Source organism: Protomyctophum parallelum (genome assembly GCF_964188405.1).
Source record: "Protomyctophum parallelum genome assembly, chromosome: 12".
NCBI lineage: Eukaryota > Metazoa > Chordata > Actinopteri > Myctophiformes > Myctophidae > Protomyctophum > Protomyctophum parallelum.
This window is the reverse complement of record NC_139712.1, coordinates 29732851-29760154: the sequence shown is the minus strand read 5'-3', so window position 1 is coordinate 29760154 and position 27304 is coordinate 29732851. Positions and strand designations below refer to the sequence as shown.

General features: G+C 43.6%; 3 protein-coding genes across 6 annotated transcripts in view; 2 read left to right on the top strand and 1 right to left on the bottom strand.

Annotated features, from left to right (window-relative positions):
* chpf2 (chondroitin polymerizing factor 2) overlaps nucleotides 1-11062 on the top strand; it is a 131243-nt gene extending 120181 nt beyond the window's left edge. The window contains exons 2-7 of one of the 2 annotated variants that reach the window (XM_083778127.1): nucleotides 2126-2691; nucleotides 3996-4317; nucleotides 4889-5131; nucleotides 7343-7525; nucleotides 8690-9400; nucleotides 9674-11062. In XM_083778127.1, the coding sequence (XP_083634253.1) occupies nucleotides 2405-2691; nucleotides 3996-4317; nucleotides 4889-5131; nucleotides 7343-7525; nucleotides 8690-9400; nucleotides 9674-10237 (2310 nt within the window). In that variant the 5' untranslated portion in view covers nucleotides 2126-2404 and the 3' untranslated portion in view covers nucleotides 10238-11062. Of the gene's footprint in view, nucleotides 1-1479; nucleotides 2692-3995; nucleotides 4318-4888; nucleotides 5132-7342; nucleotides 7526-8689; nucleotides 9401-9673 lie in introns of those variants that run through there. The other variant, XM_083778126.1, reaches the window with a different exon arrangement.
* The window catches only part of LOC310867949 (uncharacterized protein), a 241974-nt gene that overhangs the window by 75329 nt on the left and 139341 nt on the right, over nucleotides 1-27304 (top strand). The window lies entirely within an intron of this gene.
* Nucleotides 16913-27304, bottom strand: part of smarcd3b (SWI/SNF related BAF chromatin remodeling complex subunit D3b) — a 71813-nt gene continuing 61421 nt past the window's right edge. For all 3 annotated transcript variants that reach the window (XM_083778130.1, XM_083778131.1, XM_083778129.1), the window contains 4 exons: nucleotides 23100-23235; nucleotides 22246-22368; nucleotides 21691-21792; nucleotides 16913-20985 (listed from right to left, as the gene is read on the bottom strand). In XM_083778130.1, coding sequence (XP_083634256.1) covers nucleotides 20932-20985; nucleotides 21691-21792; nucleotides 22246-22368; nucleotides 23100-23235 — 415 coding nt within the window. In that variant the 3' untranslated portion in view covers nucleotides 16913-20931. The remainder of the gene's footprint in view (nucleotides 20986-21690; nucleotides 21793-22245; nucleotides 22369-23099; nucleotides 23236-27304) is intronic.

The following is a 27304-nucleotide window of genomic DNA, read 5'->3' as shown; positions in this document are numbered from 1 at the left end:
CGGGGTGACATGTTTATTGTTCAAACACAGTTGTTATAATGAGGCTTTCAATGCAACTAAACAAATACATGAACCTGGGGACTGACGCCCTCTACTGAAAGTGACGTCAGACTTCGGTGCTCTATTGTAAATGCAAAATAGCTACGCGTGAATCTTTTTTTTTTTTTTTTTTACAATAAAGTTATTTGTCAGAAAGGAAGCCATTGAGGGTTAAAATGGGTCTTAATGCTTCCAACTCATATAACTGTCACCAACAACACTTTTAATGATATTACATGAAGCAGACAGCCCTGTGATGAAACCTTTAGCGTTACACTGTGGTTAATACGTTTTTATTCACAATGGAATGTTATTGTACTCTTAATATATCATGGTGTAGCACAGCACAGTAGATTCATATTTCAATCGATCTGGGATGTTAAAATTGTGCAAAACTCTGTTCAATGAATGGCCTTTTCTGCTACATTAAAAATTACTAAACATTAAACGTTACTTATACCTGTTATTGAGACTCCTATAGAGCATGTTGACATGGATAGCTTGGTTAGTAGTATCTCTGTTAGTTAATGCAGTTTGATTGATTAAATTAATAGCCTATTTTATTAGACAAAAATGTAGAACAGTAGGCCTAGTGTCATAGAGTGGAAAATGCCATTTGGTTTAATGTCACAGAATGCAGTGCCACGTAGAGCAGCATGATAAATGGTTAACTTTATAGTGTGTTCAAAAATGGCAGATCTGCAAGTTCAGTGTCTTGAATGAGATGTGCTGTGAGTTTGCATATCTGCTATTGTCCAGCATAGGACCGTTGCACAGTGAAGTATAAACAAGGCTTTAGGATTTATAAGTCGTTTTTAGAATATAATAGAATATTCACTCCAGTGAATAGCATTTATCCATTTAGATAACTTTTTGATGTTATTTAATTACTTATTTTTACACAGAAACATAATGTGTGTCTTTACAATAACTGTAATGTAATAATAATACTAATAATGTAATGTAATAATTATTAATTAAATAACCTTATTTTATTCTGAAGGCAACCGGATGTCTTAAATTAGCTAGCTCTCAGACAGGAAGTTCTAAATTAGCTCAAAAGACGGAGCCCACATATCGGTAGTGAGGGATTGGTTTCCACTTTCCAGGATGCTAACATAGCCTACAAACTACAAAGACAACTGCCCCGTTGTACATCGGGCTGCGAAGCTGTGCCCCCTGGCGGTAATATCAGCGAATCACACACACACACACACACACACACACACACGCACACACGCACACACGCACACACGCACACACGCACACACGCACACACGCACACACGCACACACGCACACACGCACACACGCACACACACACTACAGACAGTACAGTACAGCTCCAGTGGTGTCTCTGCTGCTCTGCTCTCCGTCCAAAGCGTATAGTTGGTTGGTTACCAGGCAGCCGCTACAAGCACACACACAGGCTGCCAAGTGGCGCCACACTGTGCAAAGGCTCTGAAAGCTGCTCCTCCTGTCCTGTCCTGTCCTGTCTGTCTGTGACTGTCTGTCTGCTGTGGACCGGCGGGTGGCGATCGTTTGTTTGGGGGGAGGAGGAGGTGATGATGATCCGTGCATCGATCAGTGGAGGACGACATGACGATGATGATGTGTTAGTGACTTCTTCTTGTTCCCCTATGGGGTTTAGAGGAAGGAACTGGAACTAAGAGGAACAGCCTCGACGTGATGCTAGCTGGCTAGCATGTCTGTGGATCATCATGGTTTCACTGGTGTAGGACTGTATACTATATATTTTAAACGCCGTATAAGAACCTAATCTATACCCGTCTTCCAGGTAGGGCCGTTATTGTTATTATAGCTTCTATTGTCTTCAGGCGCTTCAACTTAAACCAGAATACACCCAGCTCTGCATCTAGAACGTCACTGAGCTAATTGTTAGCTACATTAAGCTATTTTTAATCATTAATTATAAACTGCAGGGATGCACGTTGAAGTGCTTATTATTCCGTTATAGCGATGTTATTAACGCATAGTTCAGATTGTCACGCGTAAATGCGTTGCCCAAACATGTACTTCTTCTACAATTAAGCTGCACATGGAGGAAAAAAAACTCAGAACGACAGTTAAGTAGAGAGAGTGTAATGTTTGTTACTAGGCTATATGTATGGTTAATGTGATGGTGGTGTTAACAGGTTATCTTGGCTGCATAGTGGACAACAGATTTATTGCACATATGTTAACAGAACACTTAAACAGAAGAGGTCAATGGCAAGTTTGGCAACAACAAATATTTATGCTCAAATATGACACATGACACCTTAACACGTTTAAACTCCGCGTAGAAACACTGGTGACATTGTTCCCCCGGCGGCGGCTTCTGCTTTTATAGACCCAACTAGATCATGCGTCTCTCGTCCTTCCTGGCCGTGTTCAGGCCTGCTCTGCCCCTCATACTGGGGCTGTCTCTGGGCTGCAGCCTGAGCCTGTTGATGGTGTCCTGGACCCAAGGGGAGGCCGAGGACTCGTGTGGGGATGAGCTGGGGGGCAACGGGAGGGTCTTCCTGGGGGGAGGGGGTGACCCCCTGCACGGGGGGGACTCTAGGGACGGGAATGGAAACGAGCAGGACTTCCAGCCACGCGTCATTCCATATCACAAAGACCCCAACAAGCCTCACAAGAAAGTCATGAGGTGAGTTGGAATAAAAGTCCTCTGTTATTGCACTAACGCACCATGCTGGGGTATAGTTTGTTGAGTTGCTGTTGGATGGATGAAGCTAGAGCACATGGAAACTCTGGGAGTTCATTTTGGGGGTCCTTGATTTTAATTTAATTTTATTAGTTTGAGAACCACTAATCTAGACTAATATATTACCTGTACACACACAGGTCTTCCTCCATTACTTCATTTCTGTGAGGGCTTGGGGCCAGGGGTGGAGCTGATTTAGGATTGGAGCTGTTCTCCCCTTGCCTCATTCCAGGGTGTCATGATTATGAATGCATTTATTTTTAGTAAACGTACGTATGCTATGCAGCCTTAGCAACATTTTCCACATGAAGGGAAATATTGTGACATTTGCTGCTGATGCAAGAATTGGACCCAGTAGAGTAGACCCTTTCAGATTAACTTTATTGTCACTTAGGGGGTTAGTGGATTAAGTACATACTGTGAAAAACCATATGCTCGGAAGCTCCACTACTATAAAAAAACAAAATGAAATGTCAAAATGTCAACCTAAAACCTATAGTTAAAACACTCATACCAACACTAAATACAGGGCACAAATATCTGTGTGAGAGTGCAGTGCTGAGGGTTATTTCAAAGTCACACTCTTTCATGCTATTTAGGCCCAAACTGTACCAATTATTCTCCATGCAAGTCCTTGCAACCGGTTGTGAGTAGTTAACGTGCATGTATGACTATACTGTTTTGTTGCAAGGAGCTGCATTGGTGCGGTTTGGGCCTAAGGGTCTGATCATGGACTGTGGGAAGAAAAATAAAAGCTTAGATAAGCTTATCTTAGCTTTATGTAAGTATAATGGAGACAAACTCTTCCTTTCAAAATGTACACGGCTATGATTTGGTAATCTGTTTCGAGAGTGGAGCCATTGACTCACCTCAACTCTGGCTGCCAATTATAGTTTGTAATTACAAGGTATTTCGGCTAGTATATGCTTGTTTAATAGTTTCAGAGAAAGAATTTAAAGCGCTGGCAAATGTAGATCTAACTGAAAATGTGACTAGATTTTCCCTATAGCTATTAAAGCATATTTACATTGCCAAAGCAAGTGTCAAAACGCAGCAAAAAAAAAGAAGCAATTTAAGAAAGAAAGGGGAATGTATAGTATAGAATGGGGTATGTATAGTTTGAGCCTGGGGGTACAGCTACAGCCTTGTCACATTGAGACCGTGCACATGTAGTACATGTTCTATTAAAGCTTTTTGAAACCTCTCACCGTTCCATGCAACTCTCCTCCCGCCGCCCCTCCATGCAGGACCCGCTACATCCACACGGAGCTGGGCATCCGGGAGCGCCTGCTGGTGGGCGTGCTGACGTCGCGCGCCACCCTCAACACGCTGGCCGTGGCGGTGAACCGCACGGTGGCGCACCACTTCCACCGCACCTTCTTCTTCACGGGCCTGCGCAGCCCCAAGGTGCCGCACGGCATGGCGGTGGTGGCGCACGGCGACGACCGCCCTGTGTGGCTGATGTACGAGACGGTGCGCCACCTCCACCAGCACTACGGCCTGGACTACGACTGGTTCTACCTGGCCCAGGACGACACCTACATGCAGGCAGAGAGGCTGGCTGAGCTGGTGGGTGACTGACTAAACTATAGGGATATGGGAGTCAGTGTATGGAAATGACATGTTACCATTTATCACAGCAAACATTATGGAGATTTAACCACGATATTATCGTGATAATCAGTTCTCGAATACATCTTCTGAAGCACCTGGACACATCATGATCAGTGAGAGTATGCTTTTGCCTTTGTTTAAGCGTTTGTTTAAGCACTTGAATCCCCAGCAGCTTCCCTATTCTGGGCGGGGGGGGGGGACGTTCACCAAAAATAGCTGATCTATGAGCTCACAACGCTCTACGTGTTGTGAAATTGTAGATCTGCTTTTTCTGGCGATTCGATTTGCGTGTGGAGTTAATTAAGAACGTACCAAATGCGGTCTTTATAGATTTGTTTTATCAAGTAGAGTAGAGGGTTTAAAAAGTGGTAATGAATTTGCAGCCCAACAAAAGCTAATATCCTAGTGTATGATGATGATGATGATGATGGAGGACAATTTAACGATAAATCAAAAATCTCTGCGATACGATTTATTGTGAGCGTAATAGGATAATAAACGATTATCGCCGTCCCGTCGTCCCTAGGTGGGTCACCTCAGCGCGGGGCAGGACCTGTACATGGGCCGGGCCGAGGAGTTCATCGGCGGGGAGGAGAAGGCTCGGTACTGCCACGGCGGCTACGGCTACCTGCTGTCACGCAGCCTGCTGGCCCGGCTGCAGCCGCACCTGGACACCTGCCGCAACGACATCCTCAGCGTGAGGCCCGACGAGTGGCTGGGCCGCTGCATCATTGACTACCTGGGCCTCAGCTGTGTGGAGGTGCATCAGGTAAATATACGCTGTTTATTCATTGAATACTTAGGGCCACAATGGGATTTTTGAGTTGTTCCGATAGCTGCCGATGCTGCCTAAAATGCTGATACCCGTATCGGTGAGTATGTCAGTCTGTGCTGTATCTTTGCATCTGCCGTGTGAACGCCTTAATGTCTGACTGTACCACGTGCTGTTTACATTTCTAACTAATACTAATAAAGTATTCAGTATTTCAATCAATCAATCAAACAGGTGGCAGAAGGGTGCCCGTAAAGTCCAATAACGCAAAGCTTCCATGTTCAAGCCCCATTGCAGCCATGTGTCTTTTCTAGGTAATCTTGAGGAAGATACTGAATCCCTGTCTGCTTTTAAATGTCAGCCAAATGCCAAGGATGTAAACGCCTATGTGCCAAAGCACATCCGTTTCTCGAAGTATACTGCTGCTAATGTGCAAACCTCTATTCTTTCAAAACAACATACCTATAATAATGTCTTAGGCAAACAGTAGGAAAATGCAGACAGCACGAGCACAGCATAATGGAGGCTTGATGCTTGAAAGGAACCCACCAGGAGCGCAAGCAGGAGCTCACGGACGCTGATCTCATTCCACTCCATGTTATGAAAGCAGCCGTTCTCACTGGCCGCACATTCCACTCGTACACATGAAGATTTACTTTCCGCCTCGGTCGGGGGAAAAATGTTTACAGAATTACGCACATTCTGATTACAATTTAGGCATTTAGCAGACACTCTTAATACAGAGCGACTTACAGTAATCAAGGTAAAGACAAAAATATACATTTAATGCATAGAGACTGTGTAGTGCCTCAGTAACCTAGGATCATAAACCAGACGTCCTGCTGTGGCGAGAACAGTCGCACACAAAGCTCTGCGTGCGAGCGGCGCTTTTTCTGGTCAGCATCAATTATGGGTCTTCTTGACAAGTATTGTAAGTTAGCCGTGCTGAGCCATGAGGCGGATATAGGGCAGGAGCCTATCTCCTGTTTCTGTGGCGTGGGGCAGCTCGATGTACAAGTACACCCCCTGGACATGACTGACTGATTGAATACTTTATTGGCAGAAATGTACGGTTAAACGCACACGTCCAAAAGGATATCACCGACATGCAGTCTTGTTTCCATTCAGGTCCCGGGTATTCAATTCATAATCATGACATGAAAAATAACAACAACATTCAAATCATCATTGATGCTACACGGTTCCCACACATTGTTACCAATTTCCAAAACCTTTCCAGAATATTTAACCCAATATCCAGGCCTATATATCAATCAGCGCAATAATGAGTGTTGTACTCATACTGTATGTGCAATGCCCAAAGACAGTGCAGCAAAAATAAAGCATAGAATATATATATGGTATAATTCCATTCCAAATTTCGTGCCAAATCCTTTGCTACACCACCTATCCTAATCCTAGGGCACAGGATCTGTTCTTTGTGTCACGTCCGGTACACATTAGGCTGCAATCACATAATGTTACATCTTTCGTGTAATGTTCTAGATGTTTTGGAAAATGCTTTTATTGACTAAATAAATAGCCAAAAACAATACATATACAAATATGTTTTTCAGGACCTTTGATAAATTCCAGGAGCCTTGATGAATTCCAAACCTTTTCCAGGACTGCAAAATATTTTTTCTAATTTCAAAATAATTTCAAAACCCTCCCTGACACTAGTATGTCGTAGGGACCGATCTAACCCTTGAGTGCCAAGCAGGGAGGCACTGGGTCCCATTTCCTTTGGTATATGACCTGGCTGGGGATCGAACACAGACCTCCCAGTCTCAGGGCGGACACTCTACACTTCCTTACCAGTACACTAACAGTGACTCAATGTAATGAGTCCCAGGATGCAGGGATGGTCTTTTAGATGAGTCATGAGCCATTTTTACAAATTGCAGCATTTAACTCTCATTTCATTTTCTATGGTTATAATTCAATTCAATTTTATTAAAGTGTCAAGTCACAACAAATTGTCTCAAGACACTTTACATATAGTGCATGGTGTGGTTATATTCATGTAGAAAACAGAAGAAGAAATGATCATTATAACTAAAGCTAGCGAAATAAACTAGAACAAAAAAACAGTAGGACAGTAGTGCATCCCGTGGATGCAGAGGTCGTTGTTTTATTGCGTTTTGGGATGCAAAATGCATCCTATTTTAATCTCTGTCACTAAAGGAACCCTTGCTGCCTTCACAGGAGATGACCTATCGCTACTTTGAGCTGGGGAAGAACCCGGACCCGGAGCGCGAGGAGAGCGCACAGTTTAAGAACGCCTTCACCGTGCACCCCGTGTCGGAGCCCAACGTCATGTACCGCCTGCACAAGCGCTTCAGTCAGATAGAGCTGGAGTGGACCTACCGGCAGATAGAGCAGCTGCAGGTGAGCATGTTTTGTTTTGCAGCTTTCGCCTTTATTTTATATTCTTTATAGAGAGACAGACAGTAGGCTGACAGGAAAACGGGGGAGAGAGATGGGGGAGTGACATGCGGTAAAGGCCGTCGGGATCGGGAGTCGAACCCGCGGCACACTGCCAGGCTCGGGCTACCGGCCAAGGTGCCTGGAACGCTGAGCCACGGCCCAGGCCTGTGCTACTGCCTCTTTTATATTCCAAACTGGTACAGACTGTTTTGTCCAAACGCTCCCATGTTCTAATTAATTTCATTTTTATTTTTCGCACATGTTAGTGTATCACAGTACATTATATAATATAATTTATATCTAATAGAGTCAGGAAGGAGAGGGAGAGAGAGACCCCACAAGTGTATAGTGTATTCGTTCTCACAACAACTACTGGACAATAATAGCCTGCCTGCACAAGTGCTGACATTTTTAATTTTTTTTAATACATAATGGAGCTTGGAATTGTATAGAAGTTCATACAGGTTGGAATCTATGAAGGTGATACGGCTGGGCTACACCAGGCTTTTCACGCACGTAACAAATGTATCTGTAGCTACAGTACAAAAGACTCGTCCAAGGATGGTGCTGCTACTGCTGCTGCTGCTGGCAAATGTTCCATTCTCCTCCTCCACAGTCTGTCTAGAGCTCTGGAAGACATTCCTGACAAAACAAATATTTAGATATGTCAGGCAGGTCAGGGATAGCCTGTTTTGTCCAGGCACAAAGTGAGACATTTCAGTATTGAATGATTAGAAATTATGTCAGCCTTTTGACATCGACATGGCATTTTTTTTTTATGGATTTCTTTTGATGAATGAAAATAGGTAAAGGCCTTGTGCATATTACCCGATCAGCTCAGAGAAGGGTGCATCGGCAGGGATCAGACGTCTAGAATACAATAACCCATAAAACCCAGGGACCCATAAAAATGTGTTCGCAACCCACAAATGGGTCCCATCTACACTACTTGCACAATTAGGACAACGTTATTTAGGTGATGTTTTGGTCAATAGAACTTCTTCTGGCATCTTGAAGATGCCAGGTCTATTGTGCGTCCATTTTTATTATATTCTAGATAAATGAAAAAAAACAAAGTATTCCCACATTGCAATGCTTTACCGTTATTACTTTCCTGTGCACCAGATGCAGATCAGCAACCTGAGTGAGTTGACCCCGGAGGGCAAGGCCGGGGCCACGTGGCCCATCGGACTCAACCCTCCCTTCAGGCCCAAGACCCGCTTCGAGGTCATCAACTGGGAGTACTTCACCGAGGAGCACATCTACGCCTGCATCGACGGCGCGCCCAAGTGCGAGCTGCGCGGGGCGGACCGCGCCGACGTCAACTCCGCGCTGGAGATCGCCGTGGAGCGCCTCAACGACCGCTACCAGCCCGTGCTGCGCTTCCGCAAGCGCCGCCTGCTCAACGGCTACCGGCGCTTCGACCCCACGCGCGGCATGGAGTACGTGCTGGACCTGGCGCTGGACGTGTTCACGCAGAAGGGCCACAGCCAGGTGATCGGGAAGCGCGTGAGCCTGCTGCGGCCGCTCAGCGCCATCGAGATCATCCCCATGCCCTACGTGACAGAGGCCACGCGCGTGCAGGTCATCCTGCCCGTGGTGGCCCAGGACCAGGACTACGTGGGCAACTTCCTGGACATGTACGTGATGAACACGCTGGACACGCACGACAACGTGCTGCTCACCTTCCTGTTCATCTACGACCCGTTCGACGCTCAGCGCGTCAGCCAGACGGACGTGTTCGCCGGCGTCAAGGCCATGATCGCCGAGGTGGAGAAGCGCTACGGCGACGTGAAGATCCCCTGGATCAGTGTGAAGACCGAGGTGCCCTCGCAGGTATGCGTTGAAAATGGTCCTCCATAATAAACTGGGATGAATTGGCTTTTGTTGAGCTTAAACTCTCCATTTCATAAAATTGACCTGTAAAGATCTCATTTGGCACGCTCTTATTTCACTCTACACACAGCTACAAGCTCACGACGCGTTGCAACAACGCGTTGTAAACTTATAGATTAGCCATTTTTGGCGAATGTTATCGCATTACTATCGTCAATCGCAATGATCTTTGACAATGGTGACATGTCATTTATTTTTCACATGTACTCTTAGGTGAAGCTGATGGACATCATCTCCAAGAAGCACCCGGTGGACACGCTGTTCTTCCTGGCCAGCGTGTGGACCGAGGTCAACGGCGACTTCCTCAACCGCTGCCGCATGAACGCCATCAGCAACTGGCAGGTGTTCTTCCCCATCCACTTCCAGGAGTACAGCCCGGCCGTCATGTACCGCGACCAGCCGCCGTCGGCTGCCTCGGCGCCCTTCGCCTCGGAGGCGCTGCGCGACGGCCACTTCGACCGGCACGTCTTCGACGAGGCGTGCTTCTACAACGCCGACTACATGACGGCGCGCACCAAGACCGCCGCCGACATCCTGGACAACGAGGAGCTGCTGGAGAGCATGGACGTGTACGAGATCTTCGTGCGCTACTCGGGGCTGCACGTGTTCCGGGCGGTGGAGCCGGCGCTCGTGCAGAAGTACGTGCGGCGGACGTGCAATCCGCGCTTCAGCGAGGACATCTACCACCGTTGCGTGCTGAGCAACCTGGAGGGCCTGGCGTCGCGCTCGCACCTCGCCATGGCGCTGTTTGAGCAGGAGCAGGCCAACAGCACCTAGGGACGCCTGTGGGTGACCACTAGGGGGGAAGGGGGGGGGGGGGGGGGACCCGGAACCGCAGGAATCGGAGGAAACCGGATCCAGCGTGGAGGAACCAGGTATCTGTTCCATCACGTTCGGAAGCGTTCCTGGAACCGTTTTTATCGTACACTGTCAGAGCTGGTTTATGTGGACTTCACGTCTGCTATGCAATTACAATACCGGTCATTCTCAAACGTTAATCGTTAAGATCCCGTTAGGATCCCAACCCTAGTGACCACCTGGGGCAACACGGTGCCTTGTCAGTGCAAGCAGCTACACTGCCTCGACCCGACAGTCATTAAACAGGCAGGCTAATGACAGAATAAATCATCCTTATGGACCTAAAGAGAGCTCTGCCATGTGCAGTGCAGATGCACGATTGTTCCGCGCCGGGCACCGCTGCTGCTTCCAATAAACTCTGTGACTCATATGAACCTTGACCGTAGACGGTCAGCACTCCTCCTGTGTATAGTTGACTGTATGGAGTCATGTTACAACTTCTTCCTGCCATATTCTCTCACATAAATCGACACCATTTGGGTAATACTCCCAATTAAGCCTCATGAGAGGTTCTGTCGTGAAGTAAATGAATGGACAAAGACCTTCATTGTGAATCAATATAGCTAATATTTTGTTTCGCAGAGAGAGAGAGAGAGAGAGAGAGAGCGAGAGAGAGAGAGCTTGAGCCATAAAGTCTTCCTTGGGAAGGTTTTGAATACTGGGATTAAAAAAAATAAGCCATTGACTGTATTTTGTTTGTTTTGTTTGTTTTTCATGGTATTAAAGAGTGCTGCTCTACTCGGATCAGTGTCCCCCCATTCATGTTTTACAAAAGAGAAGGGCTGTTGTGAACACAATACCGGTATTGTGTTTGTTTTGTACAGCGTCACACAAGTATCCAAAAATAGGGCTTGTAGATCTACTTTTTGCTATTTTTTTTCAGTTTTGGAGATATGAGGTTTCCACCCGACGGACGATATAAAATACTCCTGAGAACAACAGAGACTCCAAACAGGTGAAGCTCGTTGTGGTTGACGACATACAACAACAACAACGTCGTCATGCGGCTGATCATAATATTCAGAGTGGCACATTCAGTGTTTCTTTTACCTCTGAGCATTCACTGTGATGCCCCGAGGTAACGAACAGTTTGTTCCCATGTCTCCTCTCGCCCCGTCTACTCACATTAAGGCAGCCGTTCTCCACCCCTCCCCGGGCCTCCCTGGGATTTGGGCTACATTCTGTAGTGTAGTGTAGTGTACACACACATGTGTCTTTGGAGAGAGAGGGGGGGGGCAGTGGTGGCGCTGAACCCACCACAGGGAGGGTCCTATGCACCTGGCCGAGGTCCAAGGAAGGGTGGGTGGTTATAACCTTCACAGGAGGATGGTTGAGGCAGCCTCAATGAGCCACTTCACAACCTCCCCCTCCCTCTCCCAAGGCAAGCCACTGAGAGGTTTTCACTGAAGGCTGACATACCGCCTCCCCCCCCCCACACAACCCCCACTCCCGAGTCCCAACTGCAGCTGAAAGAGTGAAAGTTTTTTTTTTTTAATTTCCTGACCGAGGTAAGGTCAACTGAAGCCATTACAGCACAGCCGCTATTCTATCAGTAGGAATTATATTAGCAGTCAATAGTTTGCCGTGGTTCCACAGATAAATATTGTGAAAATAGTCGATCTACAAGCTCCTCGTGTTTGCCTACGTAATATGACGTTTTGGCCAATTTGGTATTATAAAGGTCTTAAACGACATTACATTGTCACGTACCCTGTATAGATACCCTGTTTACCCATAAACTGTATGTTGGTTTGTTTACTGTTGAGTGAGGAAAACAACGTTGCACATTAAGCTAATCATCTGGGGATCCCGACCCACAGGTTGAGAACCACTGCTCTAGATTAGAATGACCTCCACCTGTTTTCCTAGCAGTGAATTCACAAATTCCTGAGTTCCATCCACCTCTGTTAGTCATGCTGGAAATGTAACCCAGACAAACAGAGAGAGAGAAGTCTGCTCTCTGTTTTAACAATGTGATCTCCTCAGCGTGGAGGTATGTAGCAGTTAACAGGATGCTCTGACTAGACATGTTTTACTGTAGCTCATATGACACCAAACAAATTTGCCTATTGCTACTATTATATCGTTGCTTTCGGGCAAAAACCTTTATCTCTATATTCTAACTTTTCTTTCTTTTCGTGAATTAACACTTACTTGATCATACTACAGCGTCACACAAAAGTATCAAAAGAAGCAGATCTGCAAGCTGTAAATGCGGTGCGAATCAACGTGGTTTGAGCTTGTAGATCTGCTACTTTTGCCGTTTTTGAATTATAACCTGAAAAAGTAACAGTTTGGGGATTCGGACATATGAGGTTTCCACCCGACAGACGAGTTAAAGTTATTGCTACATCATGTAAGTGAATGTTAACCTCAAAACAACACTGTAAATGTAATGTAACTGCAGCGCTAAGAAGACATGTGAAAACTGGGCCTAGTTGTTGAATGCATCATAAAATGCATAAAAAAGCTGCAAATCAAGATGACAATGTTATTATTTTAAGTGCAGGTAGGACATCTCAGGCGGGCTCGGGCAGGCATTGCTACAAGGAAAATACAATTTCCGTTTGAGCAGTCATGGAAGAAGAACTCATATTTTTTTACTTTAAAGTAAGTAAAAGTATCAATACCACAATGTAAAAATGGTCTGGTATTCAATTTTGTTTTGAGTAAAAGTACAAAGTATTGCATCAAAAATGGTTAATGTATATTTTGTAATAATAATCTAAATCAAAGTAACTGATAACTAAAGTTGTCAAATAATAGTAGTGGAGTAAAAGTACACTATTTGACTGAGTAGAAGTTAAAAAAAATATTGAAAATTGTAAGGCTGTAAAGTAGGTTACAGTACTTGAGTAAATGTACTTCCACTACTGCATTTGAGCTACTTATCCAAAATGGTTTATATAAGTAAATATGCAATAAGGACACATACCATGTACTTATTGCTTGGGCTCATGTTCTTTACCCGAGCAGAAGAGAATTCCCTCAGTTCTGCACCTGCAGGCAGACATCTATCTGTCATCACTGCTCGTCAAATTACCTTCCAATAAGCAACAACTTGAGCAATTTGCAGGTGTATCACCAATTCACCATTTCAATTTGGATACCAAAGCCATGTGGGTAGACGGTGCGGCCGTGCGGGGCAGCTAGTGTGAAACATGTTTTCAGATACATGTTTTAGTGTACAGCCTACAGGTTAAGTTTAAAACGAGTAATTAGTACAACGCCTGGGCGTCTTCTTGAATGATATTCGAAAAGGACTCGGAGTAGACCTGTATAATTCAAATCAGTTGTTTGGAGGAACATGAGCTATGGAAATCACACCTGTGGCTGTGAATACACTTTATTTATTCATAAGTGCTTGCCTATGTTATCACGCAGTTTTATTACATCTTTTTCATTAGGTCTTTTAAGGTCACAGTCACACCCACACGTACTGCTCACAACACCTCAAACATGGACACAAAAGAGGTCCTCCAACATTTTCATGTCTAGAAGTTGAAAAGATCTGTCTAGCTGAAAAGATGTACCAGGGCCCCCCCATGAAGGAAGATTTGTGTTAATTGTCTTTTCATCAAGTTAATTCAAGTCTAAGTAATGTCTTGTGACCCATTGTGAGCTTGTAGATCGGCCATTTTTAGTAACCGTTATGAACAAAAGTCATTTTTAGTTTGAAATCTTGAAAAATAGCAGATCTAAGACCTCATAGCACATCACATAACGTGCTGAGCTTGTATATCTGCTATTTTTAGTAACTTCAATAACCCGCATTTTGAGAACCACTGCTCTAGAAACTAACACCACTGGACCTGACAACATTGCACAACCCAGTTTTTATAGTGTCTTGAGCAAGCCAACCTATTTCATCTGGTCATCATCACTTCACAGGTGATGACACTCAGGTTCATCAAGGCTTCAGGGAGATGAGAGAGGAGTTAAAGGGATAGTTCAGATTTTTTTAATTTAAGCTGTATGAAATAATTTCATGTAACACCACCATGCTGACCGAGTGTGAGTCTATACTCTCTAAGGTGTGAGTCAGCAAGTGCCCGAGATTTTGGGTATTGGAATTTGGCTCAGAGAGAGAGAGAGAGAGAACTGGGAGAGGTCCAGGGATCATCAATACAGGTATGTCCCTACCATAGACTGTAAAAAAAGTATCCTACACAATGTCTGTGGCAAGACATGCCATGTCTGTGGCAAATTATTTTGTTTTGATCATAATACCATCAGTCTGCAGGTTTTCTTCAGCATATGTACAGTATACCACTGATTTACTATGACACTTTATAATAATAATAATGATAACTAGAAAATACTGAAGAAACAGTGAGGGCTCGAGTAGCTCCCTACTCGGCGATGATGTATTGTTGTCCCAAATGATGTCCCTGTCTTCCTATTTAATTAGCAAATTGTGAAATTACAGTGACGAGAGAGAGAGAGGGTCTCTCGATTGGACTTATACTACTACTGCAAATAATTAAATGGAACTAGACTGGTGCCCGGCTGTAGTGCACCGACTCACAGAGTCAGTAATAATGAAAGTTGGAGATCCATGCCCCACCTGGCTATCCAATAGCCGTTGTACCCGTGTCAGAGTACCCGTTCCACCCATCTGTTCCTTTTATGCCCATATATGGACATTTCTGTATCCGTCTCTCTGTGTCCTTTATTCCTATATATGGAGTTATGTTAGGCATGCCCAAATATGGAGTGTTGTGATGTCAGAACAGGCTAGCTCCATACTGTATATTATGAAGCCTGGGTACAGTGGGCAGGGGCCCTGTCCAGAGCCCGGGCAGAGGCCTTTTGTGGCGGTTCTGGACAACCGTGGGTTCGACCAACTCGACATCGTGCACTGCACTCCCTGTGGGGAACACGTGTGTCGAATTTGAAGTCGGTGGGGCGAACGGTTATCGAATTACGTGCATTACAGCCGTACACACAGACAGACAGAGAAAAGGTGCATTTATAGATGTATAACAAAAGACAACGGAGATATCATGGCATTTACAAACTTTGGCAAGCGCTTCTTTATTTACATCCAGGCTGTCTCATAATGTCACAGCTGCAGTTTCAATCATTTTTTCCCTTTTATTATTTTGTAGACTGTAATCACCCAACAAATGTTGCTCTTTTGATATAATGCATACAGTATATCTTCTTGAAGGTGATCGATCCACTGACAGTAAGTGTAAACAGAGGTCTAAGAGCAGTGCCGGCGCCCACTCTTTGGAAACATGCAGGGAGTTTGGACAAACATCTCAAACAGTATGCCAGGGTTTTTTTATAACATGAGACAATGTCAATTTTCAGAGAGAAAGTAGTAGTCCATTACATTAGTCAGATATTACCATTTCCATTAAAGCCAAACTTATACTTTGTCGCAAGGGTGGTGTTGCACGTCTATCCGAAAAGGTAACAGGATAGGTGAGCACTAGGGACATCTGGGCACCTCGATTTAAAATGTGCACCTCAATGTAAAATTTGCTATTCTTTTATACTAAAAGAATACATATTTGGAAAATGTTTTAAAGTAAAGTATAGACCTACAGTGCATGATTAGAAAATGCTTAAACATTCTACAATAAGGTCTAATAGGATAAAAGGATAAAATTAAGTACGAAAATGATGTACCGTACATGTTCACATCCTGTATACTTTTATACCAGAACTAGATGTCCCTCGTGCCCAGCTATCCTGTAAATAGAAGACTTTCAAGAAGCCTATAAAATCAGTGAGTGACCACAGCATGCGAGGAAGTACAATAAATTAAGACTTTTCTGTTCCCAATAGTATCTGAAAGTGTTGGTCACAAATGAGTCGCAGATTCTAGATTGCACCACAAGAGGGCGCCAGTGTGCCAGTGATGCTATATAATAATAGGACAACATATGGATGTGAATGAACAAAAGTCAACCTGGGTCAGGTACAGTACATAGGCTGGCCTGAGATACTAGAATGACTGAAGCAACTCTTTGCCCTTCTAAGTGAATGAAGCTAAGTCAATGGTTCTCAACCTTTTCAGGCCGTGACACCCCCCAAATAATCATATTTGGACAGGGCACCCCACACCCTGACAAGCCCTTGGAATTCTAGGTGTTCAAGTTTAGGTTCAAGTATTGCAAACATAGCCACACAACGTTTTCACGTTTTCCTCTTTCTAATATTATTTGACAATTTGGCCAATGTTTGACCAGTTTTTATAGTATGAATAAACAGTTTGTTGATTACTTTTGATGCACAGTATTTCTTTTCTTAGGTATTTTAGGTATTAAAAAGGTCAATTCACTGTTACCAGTGGGGATCCCCCCCCCAAAAAAAGAGTAATATAAAAAAATCATGTGGGGACCCCACTGGGGGTCCCAGCCCACAGGTTGAGAACCACTGGTCTAAGTAACACACAAAATAATAAACCACAGCTTTTGAAAAATCACGCTTACAAGTTAGTTTGCTGGTAGGGCATATTGTTTTTGGCAAAAACTATCCAGAAGGCATTTCAAACAACACCATGGAAAAGTGTGGCAAGTCCTGTGCTTGACTAGCCTGGTAAACCCCTCCCCCTTGAATTTATTTTTTCATTTTGTCCAAAATGAAAATGTTTTCAAGGGGGAGGGGTTTACCAGGCTAGTGCTTGACTGTCACATTGACTTCTATGCCAGCTTTACATTATATTTATACATCATATTTACACACGTACGTACTGCTTTTTTAATTTTTTAACTCATTTCTATGGAGCATGCATCGTTTAATGATCCAATCACTTTTAGTTTAAGGACGACTTCACCCATTTGCAACCTATCCATCTTCAAATAATTATTGGTCCTCACTATTAATGCTCACTACAACATTGTGCCATTTTATCATGAGCATTAGTGAGTCACCAACTGTATGAAGAATAACGATAGGTTAAAGTCGTCCTTTAAATGTTGAGTTCCTAACTCAGCATGATCTCATCCATGACAAATAGTCTCGACAGAGAACCAATAGCACAGTGCAAAGGACCCCAAAAGTTTTTCAGCAACCACACAAAACAAAAAATGTCTGCTGAATAACTTTCATCCGACATTACAACATACAACATACAAGTTGGGTGTCATTAAAAAAAAACTCCCAGTTGTTTCGGAGTCAGGGGGAGTTTCTTCCCCCCACTCTCTCTCTGGGTTACAGCATTCATTCTAATCCCCATGGTAGTCAGTCGCATGAGATGGACCTAAAATAAACCACCCCCCAAACCCAAGAGTACATTAAGAGAGGAACATTAACATTCCACTCTCCTACAGATTTAAAACTTAGTGAGTTCCCATACTGCACCATGTAGTCCACTGCCCCCCTTCCCCCCCCCTGCAAAACAACACAGTCATATGCTATACAGTTGGCCCTCTTAAGGGAAAAAAAAGACATATTTACATTCACATCCCAGTTAAAAAAAAATCGTAATATTGTCCCTTCAGCTTCTACATTAGTCACGTGACTTAAGAGTTTCATGTGACTGGCAGCGGTTTCTTTTCTCTTTAGGCCAGACTTGTGTTAGATAATAGTCAGTCGACGTAACTAATATTTGTAACATTGGTTTGAGCTTTGCTTACTTCCCAGGAAGACCAGTCAATTATGCGTCCTATCTAGGGTTCCCATAACCCCCCCCCCCTGTTACATTTAGTTTGACTCAATAAATATTGTGAAAATAGATCATCTATTTTCACAATTTTTGTAATACTTGACAAATATTACAATACTATTTGACATTTTGGCCAATATCTTTAATATATTGGTTACTTTTGACGTAGTGATGGTCTTATTATTAGATTATTTGTTCATCTTAGAGGTATTATTTAGGTTTTAACAATCCTTAAATTGTGACTCTAGAAATATGCAGATACTGTGTAGGTGTCACAGTACCATTGGAAAACCAGTCAGAATGAAGGTGACTTGATCCACGAGAGGCACTGCTGGCAAGTGAGTATCCGTTCCAAGCGTTGCGAAGTCACCTTCAGGCGCACCGTCCGAGTTATGTACCGATAAGGGACAGAATCATAAATCATGGCCCCCCTAGTCCTTGTACCCCCGATATGTCATTTCCTTTTTTGACGGGGACTGCCCCCCCCCCCCCCCCCCCCCCTCCAAATAATTTGTAGACCCCCAGTTTGGGTACCATTGCTTTCTGCACGATTACACAACCCATATGGTCCTGTTGCATTAAACCAAATTAGCTGTTCTTCAAATTGTGCCAAACAAATACTGACGGATTAGCCATAACCTCTATTTGAACCCAGGTATGGTTTTGTCCCATTGTCTTTCTCAGTGATCATAATTACTCTGTTGTTAAGCTTTGGTGACACTTTCAAGACATTAAAGCTGCTATAAGCAATATTTCTCAACATTGTAATGACATTTCTTTATTATTATTATTTGGTTTCAGACAAATCTAGGGGGCACAATCTGTGTTCAAAGATTTTCCTAGAAGCTTTGTTATTGGTTGAAAAAAATGACTAACCAATCAGGAAGTAGACAAGCAAATCGACCAATGATAAAGCTTCTAGGAACATATTTGAATGCAGATTGCGGCCCTCAGATGTGTCACAGAGACTACATTTTTTGGGAGCATTTTACCGATTGCTGGCTGTCTGAATACCAAAAAAAAAAAAAAAAAAAAAAAGGTCATAAAACATTTGACATTATTATTGCTTATAGCAGCTTTAAACTGACACAAATACGTCAACAACGGGAACAGCAGGTAAGCTGGTAACTTACAAAAAAGAAAGATTAGTCTTTCAACGTCTTGTCGTGGTAGTACATTGTTGCTGTCAAACATCTTATCAACATATTCTAACGTTTTGTCTGTAAATTAGGACAAACAGTCCTAAATTAGGACTGCTCTACAACAAGCTGTAAAGTTTGTAGATCTGTTACTTTTGCAGCTTTTGAATTAGAATTCTGAAAAGTGGACACATGAGGTTCTCCACCCGACAGAGACGACGTAGGCATAGTTTTTCAAGGCCCTTTCACAAAAATACTGTACGATGAAGAGCCAAATAATTATCCTCTCCATTAAAAAAACACTGTTCTTGGTATATAGTTGAGTGTTTTGTAACTCTTCCAATACTACTGACTACTGACATTAATAGATGCTACAGTAGTTACGATAATACTGCAGTTTGAGCTTTACATTGAGTCATACCTTACGGCGCCGTTTCAAGAATTACTGTAAAAGGAAAATGAGTAACGTCAAGTAGCTAATAATAATAAGACTGAAACAAACACACATTTAGCTGCTCTTCCTTGAACATTTCAAGTCAACTGAAATGAGCAAACCTCCACAATGGGTTTTAATGTGAACGTGACCCGATACTTCATATTATATTCTTCATTCTGCTGGTGTAACACATTTTGTAACACTAGAAACACCCCCAGACAAGCACACATTAAACACACACTGGCACATTAAAAAAATGCACTCTCCCCCTCCCCCCTCCCTACACGGTGTGAACTGAGACACAGAGAATTTGGAAAAATACCAAAATGAACACTTTGAGCATCACCCAAAAAAAAACAGCGAGGGACTGCGGGGGACTGTCAACACATTTGCACGGTTAAAATGGCCATTGGGTCATAGTAGCCAACTCAGCCTCTATGCACGTATTTACATAGAACAGATCCAAAACGAATTTGTTTTAATTGACAGCGAGTTTAGGGTTGGGATCCGGAACAGGATCCAACATTGAGGAACCAGGAATCGGCTCCATCACATTTGAAACGGTTTCTGGAACCGTTTTTTATCACACTGTCAGAGCTATTGTAGGACCACCATGACTCAGAGTGTACAGGTCCATTTGGTTCCATTTGCACACTCTCAGAGTTACAGACCTGTAAGGGTCCATTTGGATATAGCAGTGGTTTTCAACCTGTTTCATTTCAGGGACCATTATTTATTCTGCTTTTGAGCCACGGAGTCACCGTTTGATGACATTTAGCCTCTCAGACCCAAAACGAATGAATATTTGTTGTCGTTGGATACGATTTTGTCTACAATTACATGCTTTAGGCAAACGTTTATCAAGATAACAATTCTTCTACATTCTCGAATTGTGTAGACTTCTTGTAAATGAAGTAATGCAGATGTTTAACAATAATGTAACTCTTGTTAAAAATCTAAAAGGATCCATTTGGTTACCAACTCTCCATCATTTAGCTGGGGACCACCTAGAACTGCTTCAAGGACCACTGGTTGAAAACCACTGCCATATAGGAATTGTTAACAGGAACCGTTAAGGATTTAAACTGTGAACCGGAATCGTTAAACTCCTAAACGACCCCAACCCTAATTGACGATGATCTAAGGTCCAAGGGATGATGAAGAAGGCTGTGTGAAACGTGCTAACGCAGATCAGTCGACCATGCTGCTAAAATACATGCGGTTTTGGTGGATGACGTTCCTCACAGTCCCGCAAAGGAAGAAAACAAACACACACACACACATGTGCAGTGGATGCATGTGCGTTGAGATTGACCTATCACGCATATAGATACAGACGTACATACATACATTCGTACACACACTGACACAGCTCTCCCAGGCCAGCTACGGGATGGAGGTGGCGGTGGGGGTGTGCTTAGGTGTTTCTGACAGCTAAGGCCTGCTCCAGCTCCTGTCTCCTCTGCTGGATCTGTAGGCACAGTGGAAAAAAGATTTATGACAACATTAGGCTTGCACATACGTAAAGGTAAAAAACAATATCCACACACTCGTCATATAGACCCTCTACACACAGGTGTAGTCAATCAGGTGCTACTGCACTCTCTGATGGGATCTAACCATTGTATTATCTGTACCGACGGACATCTCTCTGACATAGACCTATAGTTGAGGAGCATAGGGATATTTAAGCAATATTACACGAGAGGGTGTGGTTTAAGGTGATTATATTACTAGCTAGCCTAGCCACCGAGTTTGCTGCTCTGGGAAAACAGAGCAGCTGAATTCTTTGTTTTGATTAGGTGTGTGGAGTGGTGCTCGTTTGAACCACGGCTAGAAGGCTGTTTCAACCAATCAGATTGCTTCCTCGAAACGACCTGTATAATTTGCACTAATTAGTCTAAAAGCACCACAATTTGCACAGATCTAGCCCAGGGCATGCTCTAATGATTTAGCTAGGGCGCCCGAGCCGGCGACCTCCGGGGTCACTACAGTGGCCAAATCCATATGGCCACCATTGATGGCCGCGTAGTTGAAATACATTCGTATGAATATATCACACACAGGTATATACGCCACTTACTCTCACAGCGGAAAGAAACATACAGTACATTTGTTTATTTGAACATACATAGTAACAACATGTGAGGAGAAATACAGGAGGTGTTTTCCTCACCTTGACGTAGAAATAGCGACTGACGGCCTCTTGGGACCATGGCTCATGGTAGAACTCCGCCCTCCTCTCTTCCTCAGGGTTGCCCACCACGTCTGTCATCAGCTACAGCCCCCATGACAGACAGAACGCCATTAGAAATAGTAGCAGGGAGGTCAATGCAACGCGCTAAACCATCAGTGGTGTAAAAAGTATTCCTTTTATGCTTGGCACACTGAAAATAGTCGATCTACATCTACAAGCTCGGCATTACAAATCAGGCATTCAAATGCCAAGGCCTGCTAGCATACATTTTTGTAGAGTAAATCAACTGTAGATTTAGTTGACTCAAATCTTATTTAGTCAACTAAAACTGGACTAAAAGTAAAAATGTATTTATAGAGCGCTTTTATTCAAAGCGCTTTACATAAATTGTGCATTGCATTCACCCATTCACACACACATTCATACACCGCTGGCAGAGGGAGCGATTAGGGGTTCAGTCCTGGATCGAACTGGGAACCTCACGGTTCCCATCCGGCCAGTCTAGTCTACTAGGATACATCTGGTAGTTCTAACCTTTAGGTCCCTGCTCTGGGATTTGAGCCAGTCCTGGATGTAGCCCTTAGGATCCCTGGAGAAACTGAGCATGAAGTCCCTCTGGATCTTAAGCTGGTTGATGGACTCGATGGTCTCATGTATCTGAAAGAGACAAACCACTCATATGAACGATGGAACAATATGCAAGGGGCCATTTAAATGCTCTTCCCCGTCAGTCTAACCCACAGCCATGCATCACGAGACAGACTCCTACTCAGCCTATGAAGAAAGCAGATCTACAAACCCACCACCTGTGGCCCTTAACTAATGATATATTAATTAAAGATGGAGTGCCGTGGTTTTTGTACTTTTTCTGTTTTGCGTCTATGTGTCTATGGAGTCAGCATTAATCTAATAAACCCCCAGGTGTGGTTATAATATTCAAATATGTCTTCCCTGTGTATTTTTGGTTTCTTCAAAAGGCCCAATTGAAATAACACTATTTTAGTGACATCATAACCCTAACCCCTGCCACATACAACAACAGCTGGGGGCGAGACTTAAGTTCAGGTGGGTTAATGAACTGGTGGGTGTGGCCACATAAAAACATAATTTTAACACTTTCTGTACACTTTTTTTGAAAGAAATCTTCCTCCTAGTATAATCATAGTACCTGATGATAATTTTTTTGGGGTGGGAAAAAAATCACGGCACCATCATCTTTAAGAGATAACTGTGTAATTTTCTGATTTGTCTCCCTACAATAAGTTGTGACCTGTGGCCTTTCCCACAGTGTCCGTGTCCTCAATGGCGTGCCATTGTATTATAATTACAGTATGGAATGAGCCAGATCGGTTCCACACCACATTGTCGGCGAATCTGCGACCCGTCACCTTGTTGTCCAGCGTGGCGATCTCCTGCTGGTTGGCGGTGGACAGGAGGAAGCTGCTCATCTGGCCCTTCAGAGGGTCTTCCACCTCCACGTCGATGTCATAGCAGGCCGTCTTCTTCTGGTCGTTGGGGTCCACGCTGTGGCAGGAAGCCGGAACCACAGCGGTTAGTGTTAGGCCTCGCTCACACTGTTGCAACATGCGTACAACATTTGTCTTGTCTGTGTTTAATGGCCGCCCCAATGCATTTCCAATGGAAGTCACATGGTTTGACAAAACATGTTTTGTTTTCTGTTCAGTGTATAAATGCACCATCATACGTATGTATGTATGTGTGTGTGTGTGTGTGTGTGTGTGTGTGTGTGTGTGTGTGTGTGTGTGTGTGTGTGTGTGTGTGTGTATATGTATGGCCACGCATGCTCTCTTTGTGATGAACAACTCATTGATATTTCCTCTTGGCTGACTGCTCTTGGACAATAGCCTAGTCATACCTTAGATCAGGGGTAACCAACCAGGGGCTCGCGAGCTACCAGTAGCTCGCGGGAACCTTTCAAGTCGATCCCGAAGTGACGGGCAGCAATACACAGCAGAATGTCGTTCGCAAAAAAAGAGCAGATCTACAAGCTAACAACGTATAGAGGCTCGATGCATTTCAGCTTGAAGATCTGTTCCCCTTGCTTCCACCGCACCGCCCTCGGCCCTCCCCCTTTTAGCACTCTGTGCTCATGTGCTGTCTGTTGTTCCCCTCGCAGGCAGCACACAGAGCAATGAGAGCATCAGAGTGAACGCAGCATGATAGCGTCCCCGACACGTTGAATATTATTATTTGTAAAGTTCGAACGCCAACTTTTAACACTGCACGGCTGCACGCACAAATAAAGAGTGCACTCGGCACTCGCACATGACGGATTATTATCGATCAAAACAATCCTTAGCGTGTTGCACAGCATGAATGATATAGTAATCACCGACCTGGCTGGATAAATATCACTATGACAAATTGTCAAAATGTTTAGTGCCGCTGTCAAAACATGACACAGTGAGAGTTGAAGATTCTAACTATTGAACAAGAAAGCCACAGTTTTGAAGGAAGTGGGTCCTAGACAGGGCTTGACGCTTAGCTCATGGATGCATGGATGATAGACAGACTATCCGTTTTTATCCTGCTGTTCCATCATGTGATATTCGATGCAGGGCAAGATGCTCGATTGTGAATTAAATTGTAACATTCTCCTTGGCTTTGACTACTTCAGACAGAACATCTGACACACAGCTACGGTAGACTATTAATTTACTATTAGCTGTTAACTTACTCGGCTGCCTACCGTTGCTCGTTAATCAGGTCACACAATGGATGGACCACTGATATTTATCAATCCAGGTCGGTGATTTTGTAACATGCTTTTGTAAGCGACGCTAAGGATTGTTTTGATCGATAATAATCCGTCATGTGCGTGCGCGAGTGCACTCTTTATTTGTGCGTGCAGCCGTGCACAGTGTTTCTCCCACGTTTGGTTAAAAGTTGGCGTTCAAACTTTACAAATATGTGAATATTCATTGAAATGGGAAACAAAATATTGTGCTGTAAAAGCAATTCATGTCCTTTGCATTTTTTTTTATTAAAAAAAAACTCAACAAAGAAGTTTATTTGTATTTTTGTCCTAATATTTTTTATTTCTAATACATTTGTCTTAAAGCGCAAATAACATACTTTCTAAAATGGCTTTTAATATTTAATATATTGTCTATGTCCCTCAAAGTTATTTCTAATGGTTTTGAGCCTCAATCACCACTGATATAACCAGGCCTTGTCATTTCTTTCTGGACTTTGAAAGCAGTTTTAGCTGCAGTACCACAATGTCCTGAGGTGGTGGGGGTGCAGATGCAGATTATTTAATATTTGAGTCATTATAATACTGATGCTAGATAAAACCAGGTTGTTTCCATTCCATGCCAGCTTGGAAAATCGACAATGGTGGACATTGTAAACAAAGTGGAAATTATACAAAGTAGGGTGACATTGATGACATCACGATGAGGCCAAAATCAGTTGAGCTGTTCCTGAGAGCAATTTCTATTAAAGCACCTGATATGATATGAAAGCCTGATTGTTCAAAATTGGTTATTTGTGGGGATAGAAAACACATATGGGAGCTCCAAAAACAGAAAAGAAATGGAAAAAGTTTAATTCTATGTTATAGGTCCTTTAATATTATTTGACATTGATAATATAACTTACTATACGTTTTTATTCTTATTTAAGCTTTAGTCTTTGTGTGGATGTGTGCACATGCATTGAGCCTGTCAGAAATAGCAAAAAAACAAGTGTTTTTTCTAACACGTTTTAGTGGTAGATCTTGGCTTACAATTGGGAATAAAATGGGCTCTTGGGCTTGAAAAGGTTGGTTACCACTGCCTTAGATCAATAACTTTAAGATGTTTTTTTTAATAAGCTTGTGCCAAGCTAATTCATGAAGTCACATCAAATAAACATTGTTTATAGATCTAGTTCCAACCCTGCATTGTGATTGGCTGGCTAAGCGAAGCATTCAAGCCGTGCCAATAACCACAATACACCAACGGGTAAAATCACCGTTTGTGGCCCAGTCCAGCTGGCATTAAGTTGCCTATAGCAACGGTAAACAATGGGGAACTGTATTGGCTTGCGAAGGGCTGAAAACAATGCATATAGTGAAATTGAACACCACTAACCAGTATAAAAAAATATTTAACGACAGGTGTGTAACAAGAGTTGATGTTGTATAAAAGCAATAAAACACTCATACACTAAAAATTTGCATACCGTATGTATGGCTATAAATAGAATTTATAGCAGTGATATACAGTGATTATTATTTAGTAGTGACAGTCTGTCTTCAGACCTTTCTGCAACATGACAGGACACTCATCTCTAAGTAGGCCATCCGGCCACCCGGGTATCAATTTGGCGGAAATGTCATGTACTGTAACAGATTGTGTTGAGGCGGAAAAAACAACAACAACAACAACGTTGCGTGATATTGGATTTTAGAGAGAAAAATGCCCTTTTGAGCTAGGCAGACACGGAGACAGCTACTAAATCTGAACATGTCAGAATATGTCTCTGTGACTTTGGTGCGGGGACGTACAGTATTGACAACCAACATAAGAGTGATATGAAATGCCTACAGGCGGCTGGCATCTCACAATCAATATGGGGAGGGGGGGCAGTACCATACATTGCTGCAGTATTATTAGACAACAACTTCTATCACTCAACCTTCTATCACAATATCCTACAGTCTAGCACACTGGTTCCCAAACAGTGGTTTGTGACCCATTTGTAGGTCGGATGAAAAAAATGTTTTTTTGTTATTGAACATTTTTTGTTTACAAAAAGTACCTGAAACAGTGAAAGTGATCAAGACAATACTAAGACGTAGTGAAAATTGAAAGATCTACAAGCTCGCAAACGTAGCGCGAAGCGACGCGCCGTGTGCTTGTAGATCTGCCATTTTCATTAGTTTGGGTGCCGGGCAAATGTCTAATCTCTCTTTTGGGTCTGGACCTGAAAGGGTTGGGAACCACTGGTCTGGACCTGAAATGGTTCCCACTGGTCTGGACCTGAAAGGGTTGGGAACCACTGGTCTGGACCTGAAATGGTTCCCACTGGTCTGGACCTGAAAGGGTTGGGAACCACTGGTCTGGACCTGAAATGGTTCCCACTGGTCTGGACCTGAAAGGGTTGGGAACCACTGGTCTGGACCTGAAAGGGTTGGGAACCACTGGTCTGGACCTGAAAGGGTTGGGAACCACTGGTCTGGACCTGAAAGGGTTGAGAACCACTGGTCTGGACCTGAAAGGGTTGGGAACCACTGGTCTGGACCTGAAAGTGTTGGGAACCACTGGTCTGGACCTGAAATGGTTCCCACTGGTCTGGACCTGAAAGGGTTGAGAACCACTGGTCTGGACCTGAAATGGTTCCCACTGGTCTGGACCTGAAAGGGTTGGGAACCACTGGTCTGGACCTGAAATGGTTCCCACTGGTCTGGACCTGAAAGGGTTGAGAACCACTGGTCTGGACCTGAAAGGGTTGGGAACCACTGGTCTGGACCTGAAAGTGTTGGGAACCACTGGTCTGGACCTGAAATGGTTCCCACTGGTCTGGACCTGAAAGGGTTGGGAACCACTGGTCTGGACCTGAAAGCACTGGTCTGGACCTGAAAGGG